General features: G+C 43.4%; 1 protein-coding gene across 2 annotated transcripts in view; it reads left to right on the forward strand.

Annotated features, from left to right (window-relative positions):
* nfatc3a (nuclear factor of activated T cells 3a) overlaps window positions 1–20,514 on the forward strand; it is a 62,905-nt gene that overhangs the window by 35,298 nt on the left and 7,093 nt on the right. For both annotated transcript variants that reach the window (XM_069690553.1, XM_069690555.1), the window contains exons 4-9: window positions 7,220–7,419; window positions 7,927–8,099; window positions 8,604–8,744; window positions 12,619–12,674; window positions 12,825–12,951; window positions 14,976–16,070. In XM_069690553.1, coding sequence (XP_069546654.1) covers window positions 7,220–7,419; window positions 7,927–8,099; window positions 8,604–8,744; window positions 12,619–12,674; window positions 12,825–12,951; window positions 14,976–16,070 — 1,792 coding nt within the window. The remainder of the gene's footprint in view (window positions 1–7,219; window positions 7,420–7,926; window positions 8,100–8,603; window positions 8,745–12,618; window positions 12,675–12,824; window positions 12,952–14,975; window positions 16,071–20,514) is intronic.

The raw sequence follows: 20,514 nt of genomic DNA on the forward strand, positions 1-20,514 counted from the left end.
TCTCCCTTTGTTTCTCTGCTTTCTTTCTTCTTGCAGTTTTCTCCCCATCTGCCAGTTTGCCATACCTTGACAGGTCTGACTCTCACTCTGACTCTCCGAGTACCAGAGTGGTGAGACACACAGACAACAAAGCAGAGCCATGCGGTTTGCACTGTGTGAACTGGCTGGAGCTAGTGTTGCCTTGCCCCAGGGCTGTATTTGATGTAAACATGTCGGAAGCTCAGCTCTCATTTGTCGTAATCAGGCTTAGCGCACAGCGAGAAAACAGTTGCTGAGAGCGGGAGAAGGAGACAACGAGATGTGTGTGTGTGTGTGTGTGTGTGTGTGTGTGTGTGTGTGTGTGTGTGTGTGTGTGTGTGTGTGTGTGTGTGTGTGTGTGTGTGTGTGTGTGTGAAAGTGGGGGAGGATAGAATGGGGAATAAGAGGAATTGAGCTTGGACCAGTCTAGCAAGGCCATATACAGCCCTCATGCAGTATACAGTAAACGCTCCTGTGTGAGTGTCAGTGTGTGCGCACGCATGAGTGTGCGCATGTATTGACCTTGTTTAAACAAACAGTCACACGGCCCCCTGGCTCTCACTGCCCTCCCTGGTGTGCTGGGCAAACAGCAAGTGTGTGTGTGTGTGTGTGTGTGTGTGTGTGTGTGTGTGTGTGTGTGTGTGTGTGTGTGTGTGTGTGTGTGTGTGTGTGTGTGTGTGTGTGTGTGTGTGTGTGTGTGTGTGTGTGTGTGTGTGTGTGTGTGTGTCCATAGATCCCAGGCCACGGTGTCACAGTGCCACACAAGGGAAACCACTGCCAGATAAAATGGGCCCTGTCGTGACCTTGACCACCCTTTCTACTGTTTTTACATCTGTTCCTCACACATGCTAGCCAGACTGTTGCACACACACACACACACACACACACACACACACACACACACACACACACACACACACACACACACACACACACACACACACACACACACACACTCTCTCTCTCGCTCTCTCTCTGTCTCGCTCACACATCACAAACCTTTTCCAAAGGCCATAGTTTACACCAGAGTCAGTGCGCTTAAATCCACACATTCTGACACACACACACACACACACACACACACACACACACACACACACACACACACACACACACACACACACACACACACACACACACACACACACACACACACACACACACACACACACACACACGACACAAGCTTCAGGGCAGTAGTTTACACCAATGTGAGTCTACGTAGCAGATCGCTTATACACACACACACTCCTGCATACACAGAGAGTCTCACCATGGCAACAGTGGAGCAACACAGGGAAACAACTTAGCAGAGTCAGGCGCTCGCTGTGAGAAAGTGTCGAGTTACGGCAGAGGGCTGGAGCTGAGGTAGGTGAGAGGCGAGGACAGGGACAGAGAGGAGAGAGTGACGAAGGGAAAGGAAGAAGGAAGAGATGAAGGGAGGAAGGGAAGTCAGGAGAGAGACAGCAAAGAGGAAAATAAAGAAAAAAGGGGAGGATAAAATGAGAAAGATAAACAGATAATAAATGGCAGGTTGTTGTTTGTGAAAAGCTGTGTGGAGGAGAGCAGGTGATATTCTCCCTCTCAGCTTTGCCCCTGTTATTAATCCATTATCAAAACTCTTGGGAGTCCAGAACACGTATTAATAGCGTAACAGTAGTTTTTTGTTGTTGTTCAAATGTTTGCTGCATGCCTGCTGTACGTGTGCGTTTGCTGTGATGGGAGATGTTTTTCTCCTCAGCTTGCTCGTTTATTACTGGATCAGTGGAACAGATGAAGGCCAAAAATAAATGGGGATTTTATTTAGTGGGAGCTGACTATGTAACCGTATCCAGCGGTTTTATTTTAGGGGAGAGAGTTCACCCTAAACTCGATCCACAGTCAGAGGCTAGAAGTTAGTTACATGCTTCAGCGAACACAGGCCTGCGGGACATGTGACTGGTTTTACTGTCACTGTGGTTTAATATAAGAACGGATCTCTATCATGCCCGAGTTACTTGCTGACTGACCAGCTGGGCTCAGCGCACTCTGGGCAGGCAGAGAGGTGAGGAGTTGAAAGTGCAGAGACCACCCTCCCGTGGTATTTCACACTCAGCCATAGATTGAGGGGGTGGCCGAGGGGTGACTCAGGAATGTGAAACAAGTCAAGGGTGTGTGTCGTGTGCATTCACTGTCGAGAGGCGTCCTGTGCCAAGACCATGGTACAATCCATGTGTGCTTGTTTACGTGTCCCGCTGGTTGCAGGTGGTGCTTTACCCATTTTCTAAACTGAAGGTGCAAATAGGCGCCCTGCAGGGTTGTTAGACTAGTATTTCCTACTGCTCTAATGCTGTTGTAGGGATGTAAAACATAGTGTTTGAGTTGGTAAAGCTAACTGCACTGATTTGAAAGGTTGAAAAGCCGATATCGTACTGAGTAGCATTCACAACTTCCTCCCTGCTGTGACGTGTTTCTTTTCTTGTCCAGCTTCCATTACTTGTCTTTACCAGTCCCATGTGCTTTGCTGAAGAAACTGTGTGCTTAGGCTTGCACGTGTTCATCAATTTTCTTAGTTTTTAAACAGTTCATTTTTGTAAAGCCACAATTTATTCCACTTAATTTGAATTAGTCAAACTGAACTGAATCAAGGAAACACCAAACAGAAAATAATTTTTTGTTCCAGTTGCGACTGCAGCACAGGGACTGAATTAGCCCGGCTGTTTGGCATGTTTCTGTTTGGCCCGTAGTGTTGATTCACCGAGACTGCTGAAGTGAGCCCTTGTTTTCTGGCCGTCTAATCAGGTTTTCCTGGTTGATTATTTGATTTGGGAAGAACTCCTCGCCTCCTAAGTGGATGTTTGTCAACACTGCAGCCTCACACCAAATCTCTCCTGTACAAGAGGGCATAAGGAGAGGCAGGGATGAAGCTGTTAAATGGAAGGAAAGGAAAGAAATGAAGGACTTTTTGTTTCATGGTGACAGTTTGAAGTGTTAAACAGAACCGACAAATTGGAAAAATACATCTTAGACAGCTTCCATTCTATTTAGCACAATGTTACAGATGTTGAGCCCCAACAAGAAAAACCTGGTATCAAAAAAAACATTTTGCTTTTTAAAACAATGTATTCCAATTTTCTGTGCTTTTTAATTTACATCCACAAAGCTTTTCCAGGGTTTTTTGTGTGTTTTTTTTACGTCTGTCTATCCTCTGTCACAGATGCATTCTTCCAGACACTGTTAACTCTTTTTATCCTGTCTGGAACACACATGCTGCTGCGACTAAACCCTGATTTATGGACATACACACATACAATGTTTACTACAGGCATGCATGCTTACAGACGCATACCAGTCGACACAGATAAACACACGTGCAGGCACTGTCTGTGCTCAGTCCCACAGTGCACAGACATGATCATAAAACAAGCAACACAGCCCACAAGACCGTTGATTCGAGTGACTCCGCGTTTCTTTGAATCCAGAAAAATGTTGTCATTTATAGCCGTGGACCCATTCAGGCCAGGGTACATAATTACCTATTAGCTTGTTACTGGCAAGATTTATCCTTTCATGTGGCTCTTAAGATCTAATGTGGTTTTTAAAGATGAACACATTACTGGTTATTATGGGGGCCTCATGCTGTTCCTTGGTGCAACTTCCTTCCGAATGCATTTCATGTGCCTCGTCGAGTGTTGAACATTCAGTGTGTTGATTCCAGTTTGACCAGGTTTGTGGTGAGAAAGCAAAGTGAGGAATTATCTCACTTAAAGCTGTATCCATCAGTTCAAGTTTAGGAGTTTAATTTCAGGAAGACTTTCTGTGTCGGCGAGTCTATATGTGTGTTTGTTTGATTGAGGAGAACCCTGCCTTTCTCGGGCCATCGTCCCTGTGGATGGGGTCGCTGGGATTTCACTGTCTCTTGCAGCACCTTCTGCACCTCAAAAACCGACACAGACACACCCAAAAGCAATGTGAATTACTGATGTGTTTAGTCATTCGCTCTAATTAATCCATCACTGAAAGCAGTTAGTGAAAAACATTTGGAGGATGTGGTGGAGGAGTGTCAACATACCTTGAGGTAGGGGTTTTTACTTCAAAAAGCCTTATTAAATTTAGGGGTTGGAGATTCAATTTTAAAAGCTGCAAAAAAAACTCAACAGTTTGCAAAGTAATCATTATAATGTATTGGTACCAATCGACAAACCTTTTCTTCTATACTTCTACATGACTATGACATGATACTTGCTGATGAAAATACAACTTTTATGACAGATTTTTGGTCAAATAGAAGTTATTAGAATAGAAGACATTTCTGAAGATCAGATCACCTGTAAAGTCGCCATCAGGTTCCTTCTAGTGTAAATTAAATTCCTTGGTAAATTTCAGCACTCGTCGATAATGTAAAAGTTTGCTCCCTGCAGATTGTGCCAATGGTTTTGTTACTTTTTTCCCTCTGCCTTCTTAAAGTTTCTTCAAATTTTCTCAGCAGATTCAGCTTAGCTCAACTCAGTAGATAAATACATGAACATCAAGGGGGATGAGTGTCCCTGTTTGAACCAAACATTTTCACAAACTGTATGGCTTTTCTCACAGCTGAGTGTGTGATGCTCTTTTAGTTTAGCCAGCTTGGACCTGAAGATTTCAGAGCAAACCTGTGTATAGCCCTCAGCTTCTGCACTTATATCTCTGAGACAGTAAAAGTGAAAGGTAAATGTTAGTAAAATATACAAACCATTGTTCTTTTATCTACAGAAGTTTGACATGTTGAAGGGGTTAGTAAAAGGTGCATCTCCTAACTTACTTGGTCTTAAATAGCAACACAAAGTCCAGTTTAGTTTACTAGCCCCAAAATATATTTTCCCTTGTATTACATTCAATTTAGTTGTCTTTTGGGAACCATTAGGTCTTTATAGGGTTCAGTAGCACACCCTTTTCTAGGTACAAGGTTTTTATTCAACTCAGAACAGTGAATCGTTATTAAGATTTAAGCTCCACCCTGCCTGGCTAGTATCTGTCTCTGGAGGCTCGTCCTCTCACACAGTCCGCTGTAAACACAGTTTATTTCAGTTTTTCCACAGCTTGGTTAAACTTAGGTTCCCCTGTACGTCGACTTCTTTCACCACAAGGGACCGTGTCGGAAGTAACGAGTGAGAACAAAAGAGCGGGAGATGCAAGGATGAGCAAAGGCTACCACTAAATCAGTGACAGCAGTTGCCGTGAAGATTCAAGCTCACCTTCTACCAATGCTGGAAATAAAATGTATTTAGTCCTGCTTCCGCAAACCAGCATAGTTTGATAATTGGCTTCAGAGAAAGTCGATGTAATAATAAACACTTTCTTTACTAGTGCTTGCTTTTTCCCAGGTACATATGTTTCCAGGGCCTGATTGTGACCAATTTTAGCCGTTTTATTTTAGCTAGTTTTGGAACAGGACTTGACAAATGCCAAGCTACACCCACTTTCTGTCCTACCACGCACCAAAACGTTTTTGTGACGCAAACCTGCAGGGAGGAAAGGGTCAGTAGCCAGCTGTGGTGGGGTTGAGGCTTGGCAGTTCCCGGGGTGAAACAGCAATGAAAGGCCTTGTTCTTTTCTGTTGCCCTCAACGGGCTGCCATCCATCTGAGCTGGAGGTGTGGGCTGTATGGTGGGAGTGTGCATATGCGAGGTGGAGGGTAGGGGGGGGAGGGAGGGGGTCACGGAGTCTGCCAAGTACAACATTACAACAGTAGCGGGATTGTGTAGCCTGTGTGTTAGTTCTGTCTCTCTGAGGAGGAAAGGTCCTGCTCTCCTTTCCATCTTCCCCTTGTCTTTACCTAACGTGCAACACGTTTCCTTCGTCAACCATCTCGCTTGTCTGAGTGGAAACCGAGGTGGCAGCACTCAGTGACGAGCAGGGAGGACAGCTGCAGCGAGGCGCTCAGGGTCAGCCAGGTTGGCACGCATGAAGCACTGGATTTGAGAAGGCAGCTGCCATTTTCATTGGTATTTTTTTCCTTTTTACCACAGTATAACCATTAAAAGCCATTTTATATGCACGAGAACTCACAGAGTGTGTTGAGGATTATGTAAGTGATGCTATTTATATCATTTTGTGTCAGATTTTTCAAGATGAGGTCAATAGATATCACTCAGATGTGTACGCTGCTTTTGAAGTATTATGGTTATGTGTCCTTTCTAACCTATAGATCAACATCATCTTGGCAGTGACTGATTTGTAAACCATCATTTATCCCTTTTTGACAGGACCACAACAGCAGGGCCAAACCTTTAAAGGCAAATGTCTGCCACTGATTGAGAGACTAACTGATCAAAGTTACACCATTGTTACGGCAAATGACCTGACTTTCTGTATCTGTTTCAAATTAAAAGCTCATCTTCTTAACCAGTTAGTCCAATTAGAATTGCAATAAGGACAGCAGAAAAGCCAAGACATGCCGGCGGGGGGGTGATCCAGAGTGCTCCCAGGCCAAATGGGAGATAACATCTCTCGAGCTGTGCCTGGTAGACCTCCAACCTATGGCATCAGGTGCCCAAACCACCTCAACCCACTCCTCTCAGTAGTAGCTCTACTCTGGTTGAACTTCTTAACCCGCTTGATCTTATTCTTTTAGTTATTCCCCATAGATCATGACCGTATGTGAGCGAAGGGATGTAGGCCGAGTGGTAAATAGAGCTTTGGCTTACGGCTGAGTGCCCTCTTCATCACTACAGGCCGGTACAGTGACTGCATTTACTGCTGCTGCTGCTCCTCCCGGCCTAATGAAATGGAAAGCCCTCTTTTTCAGTCATACACTAGGTTTTGACTTGTTGACTTTTAACCAAGTTAGTGTTCTTGCATTTGTTTTGTATAGTGTAATAGCTGGTGGTGATTAAGCTCAATTTACATTTTCTTGAAATTATTGATTAGCGCAGATTTTTCTTAACAGGATCTTAAAAGGAGTCCTTTAAGAAAAGACATTCAAGGGGAAATTTAGAAGAGTATAAGTTGAAAATATCAGCACCAAACTGGTAAGAGGCCAAAGCGCCTAATGAATCTTCAGCTGCCACGACAGAAATATAACACCCTCAACTTTCCATTTACATTTCCTCAAAAAAAAAAGTGGCGCTCTGACGGCAGTGGAAACAAAAAGAGTATTCATTTGTTCACACCTCTCATCTGGAGCCCAAGGACTCACATCTGTTTTTATTCTGTTTTTCTATCTCTCTCCGTCACATCTCAGCTCACTGGCTACAGCGAGAAGCCTGTCAACCTGCAGATGTTCATCGGAACAGCAGATGACCGTTACTTGAGGCCGCACGCCTTCTACCAGGTGCACCGGATCACTGGGAAAACTGTAGCCACGGCCAGCCAAGAAATTATCGTCTCCAGCACCAAAGTTCTCGAAATTCCTCTCCTTCCTGAAAACAACATGTCAGCCAGGTAGATGTCAGAAGCACTTGAGGGTTACATTACTCAGTTATGAGCTTACCACCATGAAGGAAGCCATGTCCAATGAAAAATAACTATGTTTATGATTATACATGGTTGTAATATCTTCCAAAGGGGATTTTATAGATTTTCTTAATTTAAACCAACAGGCTCAGAAGGAAAATTTGAGGGTTTCCCATGGAGCAGAGAAATAAACTTTATTAATATAGTTATGATCCCGTAACACCTGAATGATTATATTTATATAAGATCTGGTTTCATTTCCACTGGAATTCATAGGAAGGATTTGGTTGGAATTGTCTCAGTTACACTTGTAATAAATCATATTCACAGGCATTTTTAATCTGTGATTCAACACTGCTTTTCTCTGCCAATCCCCTGCTGGGCTTGTGGTTGGTTTTATCACTCCTAGTCTTTTACTACTTAAATGTGTCTTAGATGCTTGCCATCCCAGCGGTGGTGCTGTGTGGGGCCAACTATTTTCCCTTTACCTTGCAGTATCGACTGTGCTGGCATACTTAAGCTGCGGAACTCAGACATCGAGCTGCGGAAGGGGGAGACGGATATAGGAAGAAAGAACACGCGGGTCCGCGTGGTGTTCAGAGTGCACATCCCTCAACCCAACGGGAAGGTGCTGTCGCTGCAGGCTGCCTCCATTCCTGTGGAGTGCTGTGAGTGTCTACTTCCTAGAGTTTCTCACACGTAAAAATAATCGTTCAGAAAACAGAATAAAGACGCTACGGGTACACGCACACACACACACACACACACACACACACACACGTCTTTATTAGCACGTTGGCAATTTAGGATTGAAAGTCACTTTAAATAATATTGTCTGATGGGTCTAAGAAGCTACACACACTCACAGTACATGCACATGCCCAAACACACAAGGAGAATATATTTTCACAATTCTACCTGTGTCATAGTCATTTCTGGCGCCTTGGTACGTTACATTACATTTCATTGAGCTGACGCTTTTATCCAAAGCGACTTACAATAAGTGGATTTCAACCGTGAGGGTACAAAACCCAGAACAACAGGAATCAAGAAAACGTTGGATTACATGATTTTACTAGCTGTTGTCCACTTACACTACACGAACACAGCTCAGCAAATAATCATCTCTTTTCTTCTTTTTTTTTCTTCAACCCCCTCTGTGTCTCTCCCAGCCCAGCGTTCAGCTCAAGAGCTGCCCCAGGTGGAGAAATCCAGCCTGACCAGCTGTCTGGTCAGCGGGGGAGAGGAGATGGTCATCAGTGGCTCCAACTTCTTCCCAGAGTCCAAGGTCATCTTCCTGGAGAAAGGCCCCGGTAAGTGTTGTGTCCTCACAGCAGCTCAGCCCTGAACCGCCGCTGCAAAAAGAGCAGTTGTGTGTGTACAAATATTTCATGGGTGTCTGACAGATTTGATCAGTAGACTCTGTATATGTATAATGTATCATTTGCATGTGTATTTTGTAAGCAGCAGACCAAACTCGGTTCTTGGCATTTTATTATCGTGGAATATTCGTCTTGGCAAATTCTTAGTTCACCTCTTAAAAGCAAAATCCTAGAAAACTTTTTTTTCGCATTAGTGCAAAGAGGTGAGTTTTATGTCTGTCTTCTGTATTTAAATTACAAATAGATTTTCTGTTATTTTTTTAATATGACCTCGGTTGCCACAAGATAATATGAGTATCAAGAGAAATTGTATATTTATAAATTTATAAATGCATGAAACCACTCCTGACTTCTAGGAACAAAGCTGTTAATAAGCGTGCATCAGTTCTCAAGAATTAGCAAGCCCTTCGTTCCCACGGGGCATTTTGGGAAATGTTGAACAGATTATGTTCAACTGGTAATGTTGTTGGCAAGTGATTGTGCTGTTTGGAAATATCAAGATCAAACTACTGCAGTAGGAGTATGTTACACACAAAAAAAAACATACAAATGTAAGAAATTTTGTTCTTCAGCCACACTTTACTTCCTTAATTGCTGCCATTAGGAAAATTAAGGAGTTGTAATTACCTGATGCTTGTTTGTTGCATTTAGAGTAATCATAATTAGTGCTGTTTGCAGTTGGTGAACCAGTGAGGGATCACTACTACTGCACCACCAACTACTACTGATCGCTTGCACCATCTGTGTAGAGAGTTTGTGAGTCGGGGTGAATCAGGGTGTTTCAGGCAGAATCCTGAAACCAAGGTGCTGATGTCTTTTCAACAAATACCTCCCTGCATTTAACACGTATGTTACTCCCTGTGGTTTTCATCCTGTTTCTTTTAAACCGCTGTCTTTCTCCTCCTTATCCTCTGTCTCCTTTATACACCACTCTATAATAAAAACACATGTAATTGCTGCTAGTCGGGATGGAAATTTTAAATGGATGACATTTTTCGAGCCAGTCTCTGCCTGCCCGAGGTACCTTTGTGATGCGGAGCAACAGATTCAAGTTTACACATGGCAGAAAGTGGAATGGTATTGCTTTTGTGAGTGAGGGCCAATTTCTTTAAGATTTTCTTGAGAAAAAAAAATGTAAAGAAGCTGCCTGAAGGAACGTGTTAGCACTGAGGTGTACCAGGACACATCTTAGGTTGGGAGAAAAGCAGGGCACCGTATTGCACGAGGGCAGCGGACTGCGGAAGGAGACAGTAATAATATGAAAGAGGAGGGGAACATGATGTTGATTAGGTTTGTGTAAATGATCCCCCTCATCAGGGCTAATCCGCCTGCTTTAGTGCAGAAAGACAGTGATTGGTGTAAGTAGAGGAATGGAAGAAAAGAAAGAAGGAAGGAAAGGCAGTGACACATATTTTTCCACCATCTCTCATAATTGAAAGACAACAACAGATTCACGAAAGAACTGGAGAGACTGGCCTATTGTTGCTTGTACACGTATTATGGGATGGTACTGGGTGACTTTACTATGCTGCCTTTTGGTATGCATAACTGTAGTGTTTGCTTCCTTAATGTGATATTTACTTGGGATAAACATAGTGCAAAGATGCTGATCAGCGCATATTTTAAGATCTTATTGCCATTTGATAATATGCTGAAGGCTTTTACTTAAGAAAATATTTTCTAAATCCTGTTTTTTAAGTTTTGTGATAGATTCATGTTTTACTCATTTTATCTTGTTTTTTGTCTTGCTGTGACCAAAGCTCTGATATACTGTACTTCTTTGAGGAAGAAAAGCAAACAGAAAAGATTTCCAAAATAATTTTGTTTGAAGTTATTTGTAGGCAGTGAAAGAGGATACAAGAAGAAAGGGAGGACAAATGAAGGAAAAGGGGATGAGCCTTAGGATTTAGTGGCACAGTATCTGCACATAAACATGTACATGAATTATTTTTCTTTTCGGAGACGTGCACAATATACATTATATATATATATTCTTCACATAAAACCTTAACTTTAAAGATGTGTTAATCAGAGTTACTAGACCTCATCAAACACTGACGTTAAAATAAGTCCATAATTGGTAAAAGTCTTTCAGTTTTACAAGCGTGAATGTTTATACAAAGGATTTGTCTTTGAAGGCTGCAACACTGACTGCCTTCAATAGTGACTAATAGAGCACGGGTGGGTGTTGTGTTGTTGTAAAAGTGACACAATTGTGGCTTTTTACAAAGTTGTAACAGCCCACGGTTGCAATATAAACAGTAATCACCTTCTTTATTTTTCTTCGATCTTCCGGCACAATGGGTGCACGTTCTTTCCTCCTCTGATCGGTGTGCGCAGGGTGTCTCGATGATCCAAGTCATTGTCTTAGTGTGGTATGAGGTTCCTGTTGGTGCTTGTTGTCTGACAGAGCATGTGGGGCCCTTGCTCCTGCCTGTTGAATGTCAACATGCTGCACTGCAATAATGCACTGCTGTCAGCTGCAAAGACATTCAAGGTCATTTGCTCTTTTGGAAAAAAAAAACGACCCTGTCATCAATGAGTTAAGCTCTTCCTTCACAAAAGAGAGAATCTCTGAGGGTAATGACTGCCTAATCTATCCGTGGATTACTACAACCAAGGCTAATGTTCTGGTGAGATCAGGAACACCTACTTAAAGCTACAGTAGAGTGGATTTTGGTAGAAAGCAGAATAGCCTAAATGCAACAGGGTTTACAGCTGAGTGCTTGCTTTGTTCAACTCTACTCTGCAGACATGTTGCAGATGCCTGGCATGTATTTGGGGGAATCCTTTGGGGTTTTGTGGAAGAGGCCATGCAGGTGCAGAGAACACTTGCACCATGAAAAAGGAACTGAAAATACATTTACTGCGGCTGAGAGGCTATTCAGTAGTTTAGTTGTCAAAGTTTGTATTCTTCCCGATGCTGCAGCGAGTGTGATTTCTTCCAACCACACTGCGAGCCTGTCGATGTTTTCACCCCGACGGCTTCAAGCAGCTGCCCCTAAGATGTCTGGCCAAATAATTAGATCCCTCATAGGAAAACTGGAAAGGATGTTTTCTAGCCAGAAACCTGGCAGTGTGTAAAGGCATTTTAAAATAAATACAATTATTCCACCGCTCTCTTCATAATTTTAACCAGGCAAGACAAACAGCAGGATATTTGGACATTTGATTACTGTTTAATAGCTGCTAAGATTTTCTCCACGGGGCTTCTGGGTCTTTTAAAACGACATCATTTGGATGTCTCTTGGTTCTCCAGAACTAATTGAAATTGTGTGCTTTTTCTGAAGCCTCACATGGTCCTTAAGCCCTGTACACTGACATCATTTTTAGGAAAAACAGAGAAAGAGAGCTTGTGCATATTGGGAAAGCTTGTTAAATTATTATACCATACCTAAAATGTGTCTAAATTAAAATGCGATCAGTGGTGCGGCTTGATCACTTTTTCTGTGTTAGTTCAGCGAAATTACATTTATTTTTATGCCGTGTTTTATGCAGATTTTTTTTTTTGCAATAATTGAGGTTGTTATGTTAGTCCAAAAAAAGTCTAATTAGGTGCGGCTCTGGTAAAGTGATACTGTGTTCTGCTTCATCACAAGTTCGTCTTTTCTGATATATCGGTCAGATGATTTGTGGCAGTTTTATTCATATTTAGAGTTTATTTACAGATTGATGTAATGAAACAGAAGTGGGGAAGATGTATTATATACAGCAAAGGATTTTAACTTTGGACACTTTAACACTTGTATCGTCATATGCTTAGTCATGTAGCCTCACGTCTTTTTCTCTTCACCATTCTCTCTAGACGGACGACCACAGTGGGAAGTTGAAGCAAAAATAATCCGTGAGAAAAGTCAAGGCGTAAGTAGCTGTTTATTTGTAGTTTCACTATAAAAAAAAATTCTGTAATATTTGCACACATTTTTACCAGTATTTGCATTTTAATATTTATAAATGGTACAGTTTTTGATGATAAAACGTGTATATCAATAATGTCAAATGTTTTTGTAGTTGTGCATCGTGGTGGAGGTCCCTCCCTACCACAGTAAGACTGTGAGCTCAGCTGTGCAGGTGCAGTTTTATGTCTGCAATGGAAAGCGGAAAAGGAGCCAATCGCAGCGCTTCACTTACCTTTCAGGTGAGTAGAGAGGTCCTCATGAGTTTTAGAATAAGTTTCTCTCTCTCTCAAAATATGTGTTGCAAATGTTTTTAAAGACTATAATTACTGAAACCTATGCTATTTCTATACGATATAGTACTGAAGACATTTACACAAAGAGATTATTGCCTAAGTTTGACTTTGTATTGCCTCCTGCTGTAGTGAAACTCCCAAGTTAATGACAAGAAGTTTGAGTGACAGCAGAGGCAACATGTTTATCGTGTTGCACACTTCTCCACGTGGGCTTTGCTAACCTCGTTTCTCTCTTTCTTTCTCTGAAGAAAGCATTGCTGTGGTTTACTGGGGGCTCTTCCACTAACAATAACATTAACACCTGCCAACTGTTTATTTTGTAAAGCCGCTTCAAACTCTCAAATTTTTTTTTTTTTTTTTTTTTTTTTTTTGCCAATACTCATTTGCATGTGTTTTAAGATACAAATCTTGTGCTGTCCAGGAAACCTTTGCCACCCATAGACCATGAGTTGTGGTTTGATGTTATTGCTTTTCATTTGAGGATCAGGAAAACTCAGTATTCATAATATATTAATCTTATATTTCCTTAATTCGTTTTTTTTTTAATTTAACTGAGACCAAATTCTTATTTGATTTTCTTTTTTTTCTTAAAGCCAGTCAAACTGAAAACACAGTTGACGGAATATAATGACATGTGAGCATTTTTGTACAATACATCCAAACCCTGAGTTTCACCGCAAAACTGTGCATGTTTCTGTTTTGTGTGTATGTGTGTGTACGCGTATAAGCGGCCTTGCCCATCCACCCACCCAGCCTTTCTGTTTGCAAGCACGCCCACTCTGCACAGGCAGTTCCTGTTTTCCCCTTTGACAGATTTGGGCAGCCAATCAGAGCACAGCAGAATAACCCTTATCCGTCAGTCAAGCTGGGTCGCTGACACCACTAATGTCACCACGCCTGCTATATTGTGGTAAAAGAAAAAAAATCAGCCAATCAATTGTGTTTCGTGTTTCATCACGAGCTCTGCTGCAGAGGGTTTTGGCTCAATTAAAGGATGAATTCTGAGCAAATTGTCAGAAGAAAGTAATGTGTTTATTCTGAAAGAAAATGGTGAATAAATTTCCCTTGTTTGGTTTTTTAAATTGCTGCATTGTCAGGCAGGTAACAGTATTTGTTAAACCTAAACAAAAATGGAATAGCCCGAGTTCAATAATATACAGCCAGGTTTAAATATAAAGTACATCAACCTTCTCTTAACCTTGAAATCCCTTGGCTCCACTTTCAGCCAGAATAAATCCTGTTTGGCCTTTCTGTGCCTCTTGCCTTTCAATCCCAGCGGCGTGACAGGGTGAGTAGAGGGCACAGTCAGTGAACTCGTTTGTTCTGTTGGTCTGATCTGGGCTGGGGGGCATTCAGCTCCTCTCCCCACACAACATTTCACATGATGGCACTCAGACTGACAACATATGCTCTCCCTCTGATTCAGAGCTGGATAAAAATAAAACTCACTGTCACAAGGCACCAGATTGGGAAATAGGTTACCGATTGGCATAGCTCTGCTCTAAGCTGTCACACTAAAAGGGAATGGCCCCATTTACTATGAAAAAGTCACTCTGTCTTTGGAAAGCTTTTTTTTTTAACCTGTAAGGAGACCTATTTCACAATCCATACATTTCAGAGACTGCGTACGCTGCTTTAAGGTTATTTTGGCTCACTTTTTACGGTATTGTTGAACATGTTTTCGCTTTAAAGCCACCGATTGAGGGAATTAGTCTGGGTTGAGAATGTGGAAAATCTTGCTGAAGTCTCTGAACTACTGAACCTGAAGCAAAAACAGCAGCAACACTGTAAATGTTGCAATGCAGTGACTTGACAAATGTTTAGATTACGTGTCTTTCCTCCATTTTCTTGCAGCATTTGATTGATTGCTGTAACTGACAATGTGGTTTTTGTCTTTCATCCTGTCTGTCTTCTTTTGTCACACCCCTCTTCGTCCTTCTCTCTCTGTGTGTATGCCTCTCTCCCTTCAGTCATGGTTAAACAGGAGCATAGAGACGAGCTGGACCTTCCTGCAGTACCCCCTCTGTCGCTGCCCCTGGCACATGCTGCCAGTCTGGTGCGCACCCAGCTGCCTTCTCCTGAACAGGGCCACCCATCGGACAACCTTCTGTCCAGCTCCCCTCATGGCCTGGCCACGGGCTCCGGACCTGGCCTGCTACCCATGCAGGCCCCCTGCTCCTCCCTGGGCTCCCCGTCTTTCCAGCACCTGCCTCACCTCCAGGGTCGCAGTTTGCACCACCCTCCTGCAGACTGCCACATGACGTACCACCCGAGCTCTGCTGCTGCTCCTCTTTCTGCTCCTCCCCGGCCCTCCTACCAGCCTATGCAGCACAGCCACAGTCACGGTCATAGCCTGCCCTTCAACGGCCAGACCAACCTTCCTCCTCAGGGCTACGAGAGGATGCCTTTTCAGCAGAGCCCCAGTGCAGCATCACACCCAATGGGCATGGGAATGGTGTACCCCTCCTCCCCTTGCTCCTCGCCATCAGCTCCCTCCTCTTCAACCGCCAACCCCATTGCTGGATCCCCCCAGAGCCAGCAGCCCTTGCTCTCCCCCTCATCCCCGCACCTCCACACGCTCGGCGGCTACCACTGCTCCCCGAATCCCACCCAGGTGCCCTCTGCGGGTGGTCTCCCCCTTACTGGGCAGCACTCCACACAGCTGCAGAGGGCCATGGGCTACCACCCAGTAAGTCAAAGGTCAGCCTCCTGTCCCACACCGTCCAGCGCCCCTCCTCCAAGGATGATCCCCTCTCCCCACTCCGGGCCTTCCTCTCCTCAGATCCACTCGCTGCCCTACCAGTCTCCCACCTCATCCTCCCCCACCTCTGCCGGCAGCCCTCTGGGGGCCCTGCAACAGCAGCATTCAGGACAGCTCTCTCCCCAGGCTACAAGCCCGGTCATGACCAGCCTATCTCCGGCAGCAGTGGGGCCCCTTGTTCATCCTCTAAGCCCTCAGGGGCCTTTTCCCTCAGATGGGGAGAGGCTGAACATTAAACAGGAGCCAGAAGACAGGGAGCCCACCTTCCGCACCATCGGCCTGCAGGACATCACGCTGGACGATGGTGAGATATATTTTGTCATATTTATCTCTAAACATCGATGAAACAGTTTAAGCTTCTTTTTTTTCCTGCCGAGGGTCAGTGGCGTCTACCTGGTGTCTCCCATTGGGAGTCATAATGGCCTGTTCACAACTAGCTGCCGTCACTTTATTGTCAGCACGTGACAAATTGACCAAGAGTTGAGCTCATTTACATTTGACTGTATTTTCAGTTAGACAGAACAGGCCAGACCATCAGAAATAGATTGCCACTGTCACCGTCAATCGATTGTTGTGTTTACATCCATCGCTAACTCTTATTATTCAGTTTTATATCCAAACTCACACTCTCATTATCACATTTTCTTTCCTCACCCTGTCCTTTTACACAAGATATTTAGAGCCCGACCATCTGTGATCAATCTCATTTTCAGTCTGAAACAAGGGGCCGCTGTGGGATTAAATTTACCCTACAATATGTGACGCACACGATAAATTTGTATGCGATAATGTAAAACAATACAGAGCACCAGTTGTTGTATTTTCAAGGGGCTGAAACCTTGATGCCTGATAACACTGACAGCGTTTCATCTGTCATTGCGGCGCACAGTTGTGTACACAGGTTCATTACTGAGGGGTCCTGTGACTTAGTATTGGGTAACATAGACACAATGGGACTGATAACTGTAGTATCATATTAAAGGGCCTAATTGTGAAGTGCTAAGCTTCTGTATCTCTGGCAGCAGTTTGGAGATTAATTACACTTTGAATTTTTTTGGCTTCTTGGAACTGGGTAGACAGAGGAGGAGGATTGCATCATTTCGTGCTACTTGCAACGGCTGTAGCTGGAACACAGAGAGAGTTGTGTGTGCTGCTGCCGTAATTACATCCTGTGTGTGCTTGCGTTTAGGTGAGCGTGTGTGTACTTGCGTTAACAAGTCTAATTAGGATGCTCAGGAGAACTTGTTGACTTAACAATTGACCATGAAGTCAGCGCCTGCATTTAGAATGAATGAACTTCTTTACCTAAAATATGTTAATCCAAACTGTTCAAAGTCATCTACCTCCTTATCTGCCATTCAGAGCCACGGCTGGTTATCTTAACCCCATTGCCATATTCAAATCAGGGTCCTAAAGATTTCGGGTAAATAAGTAGCTTGGTGAGGCTGTCGGGGAGGTGTGATTTTGTGTGTTAGCAAGGGTCAGCCTAATTAACACAGAGCTGCTGTCAATAAGTCATGTGTGAAAGACCAACAGCCACTGGGGTTCAACAGTGCATAACATTTAACAATACACATACTCTCTCTCTCTCTCTCTCTCTCTCTCTCTCTCTCTCTCTCTCTCTCTACGAACTCATTTGTATGCACAGATTTAATCTGTTAACCAAGAAAATGTTCACATGAAACTGTTCCTCAGGTTTATTCGGTCTCTCTGCTGTCACACAAGCATCGAAACACAGGCGCTGCGAAAGTAGCTGCCTGCTCTCGTTCTCTCGCAAAAAAAATAAAATAAATGTGAGAGAAGTTTGTGAGTGACACGGTTGAGCCGGGAGTGTAAGCTCTCCCTTTGAGCCGGGGGCTAAAAATAGCTTCTGTGCCAGCCCATCTCTGTAGGCCATGTTTTGAAGTAGCAACGTGGAGCTTCACCCAGCTCCGAGTTTTTAGAGGCTGCGGCACTCTTCTTAAGTAGACCGCATACACTCCAGTTTGGCTGACAGAGAGGTCAGGGTGGACATGAATGCTAACTTACAGTGTGTAATTGTAGAGCCTTATAAGGGCACATGAATTCATTTACTGTCGTATAAAAGATAAATCTGCACTCTGGTTGTTTAATTTCAAAATAGCAAAAGTAATCCACATCGAAAGCATTTGAGCGATTGTGAATGTTGTGGCTGACTGTGTGATCAGTGTCATTAAAATACAGGAAACCAACTCTAATCTACAATTTAGTCAAACTTTCATCAGCACGTCACCATTTTAACAAAGGCTGCAGACATGTCGGGTTTTTTTCTGCCACTTTGTTTCTTTTCTGTACTTTATGTTTTATATCAAATACACCGAGCGTTATGGAAAATTTGTCCTCTACAGTTTTCATAAAGAACCGTTGCGTTACTGCAAGAAATCCGTACGCAGCATTGCAGACATGTGTCAGTGGTATAAGAGGAAATACAAATGTGAGTCTGTAGAAAACTGCTCTGGTTTGCAAGCAGATGGCCCTTGTGACGCACACAAGAGCATGCTTGAGATGTGTGTGTGTGTGTGTGTGTGTGTGTGTGTGTGTGTGTGTGTGTGTGTGTGTGTGTGTGTGTGTGTGGGCGTGCGTGCGTGCGTGCGTGTGTGTGTATGTGTGCGTGTGAGCGAGATGATGTATTGTATTTGTGTGTATCTGTTTGATGTTGGGGAGGTGCAAGTGTGTGTGTGTGTGTGTGTGTGTGTGTGTGTGTGTGTGTGTGCGCACGTGTGCGTGTGTGTGTGCGCGCGTGTGCAGAGCAGGAGACGCAGGAGGTGAGAAGACAGACTGACAGACAGATGGACAGACAAGTTCAGGATCCAACCCCACTGCAGGGTCACTCAGCCGAGACATTCAATCTGAAATGTAGTTGGCATCTGAGATGAAAGTAAAGAGCGCACTGGTTTTTTTTTTTTTTTTTAACAGTGTATTGTTTATATTTGAAATTTCCCTATTTCCTTTGAAAAAGATTAAATGAAGTTGAGCGGTTACGGAGACCTCGCACTCAATGAGGAATATGAAAAGACAAAAAAAATACTTTCTTGCAAATTCAGCAGATGGACGTTTTCTTTCGGCTTTTTAGTGAAAATAAAAATAAAAAAGATGCTAACAAAGACAAAACCAGAAAAACAAAGAAAGAATGTTTCGACAAAGCAGCAAGAGACATAACTGAATGTCATTAAAATGTGCAGCTTTGTGTTTTTCTGCCGCTTTGACGTCTGAATCCAAACCGAGTCGGGCCGTGTGGTGCCTTCAATGAAACACCATCAAAAACTGCTTTTTCACGGTCACTGTTTGGCACATTTGGCAAAGAGAGGATGGTGTGTGAGTTAATCGACGGTGCGTGAGTTACTTAATCCCAAAACAAATTATACACAGCTACGTACACGCTATTTCTATTACAGGACGACCAGGTACAGCGCAGCTGATTGGTGGATTCAGAATATGATACTTTTACGCTCAGTGTGGCTGTCGGGACAGTTTTGCCAAACACCTGTAAACCTGTGTTTGGTTGCTAAATAAACACCCGCGGGCTGGAGGATGGGCCGACGCGGTCTGGAGCTCTTGTGCTGCCGGCCCACGGCCGACATGCTGAAAATGTTTTGATGAAGATTTGGACCGTGCGCTAAATCAGGCCTGCTCAGTTCCTTTCAGTCTTTTGCCGGGGATTTCTCCGTTTTAGTGCCACGGCTCCGCCTCCTCACGTACAAATGTTTCAACAAAATACGTTCCTCTCTGGCACTATTTTACTTGGGCGCTGTCGCTGCACGATTGTGATTGGATTAAAGAAATGCAAACAAGCCACAGTGGGGTTTTTTGGTTTTTTTTTTTTCCCCCTGTAGCAGAATGACATACAGTACGGGTGCAGGCAGACTATTGTCCAGTGCTGGCACAGCATGGCGGAGATGTGTCTGACTATAATGAGACTAAATATAAGAGCAGAGCCAGCAGTGGGTTGGGTTAGCTTAGCTAAGCTTTGCATAAATACTGGAAATGGGTTTTTGGAACCAGTTGGCCGGGACCTGACTTAATGAGACAAAATCCACTTACCAGCTCAGGAAAATGTTCTGTGAGTGTAATCCCAAAAATTCAAAGTGTTAAAATAACGGCGGTAATAGTGGACCACCTCTTCTTTAACAGCAAGATGTAATGTGTTATTTACTGAGCTGTAGGCAGATGTTGTCCCCATCAGAGAGAAGGAGGAGACATGTTTCTCTATTTCCAGTTTTATTCCTTTACTTCACCGTCTCCTGTGGATCCTTATTCATTACACGTGATGTGGTTTCGATGCTGTTGCTACAACGTCCAAACAAGTTGCACCTGCACGAGAAAGGTTTGTCAACACTGCCAGCCCCGATGAGATCATTAGTAAATCATTCATTTTTTAAAGCAACGTTACCAAACAGTGCCCATTTCCCGATCGAGTTTGAAGGCAGCTCCTCTTTGAGCACAATCAGATGTTATCTCCCGAAATGCTTGAAAATGGCTGAGAGCTATAATAATAATAAAAAAAAAGATTGTAAAACAATCCAAAACGATTTTTCTCCGCTGTTGGCCGACCAGACCGGGGGTAGAAAACGCCAGTGAATATTGGATTTACCTTTGACAGGTGGCGAGAAATGCGACTCCGGTTTCATCCCAAATGAAATTAAACATGAAATTAGACTTGGAAATGACCTTTTGTTTTTGGCTCCCTTTCTAAATGATCACATTTTTCCTTTGGAAAGGCCTGAAAAGTT

Source organism: Brachyistius frenatus, unplaced genomic scaffold (genome assembly GCF_029030835.1).
Source record: "Brachyistius frenatus isolate BFR_SWC_R1_liver_20210118 unplaced genomic scaffold, ASM2903083v1 Contig_9, whole genome shotgun sequence".
Lineage (NCBI taxonomy): Eukaryota > Metazoa > Chordata > Actinopteri > Embiotocidae > Brachyistius > Brachyistius frenatus.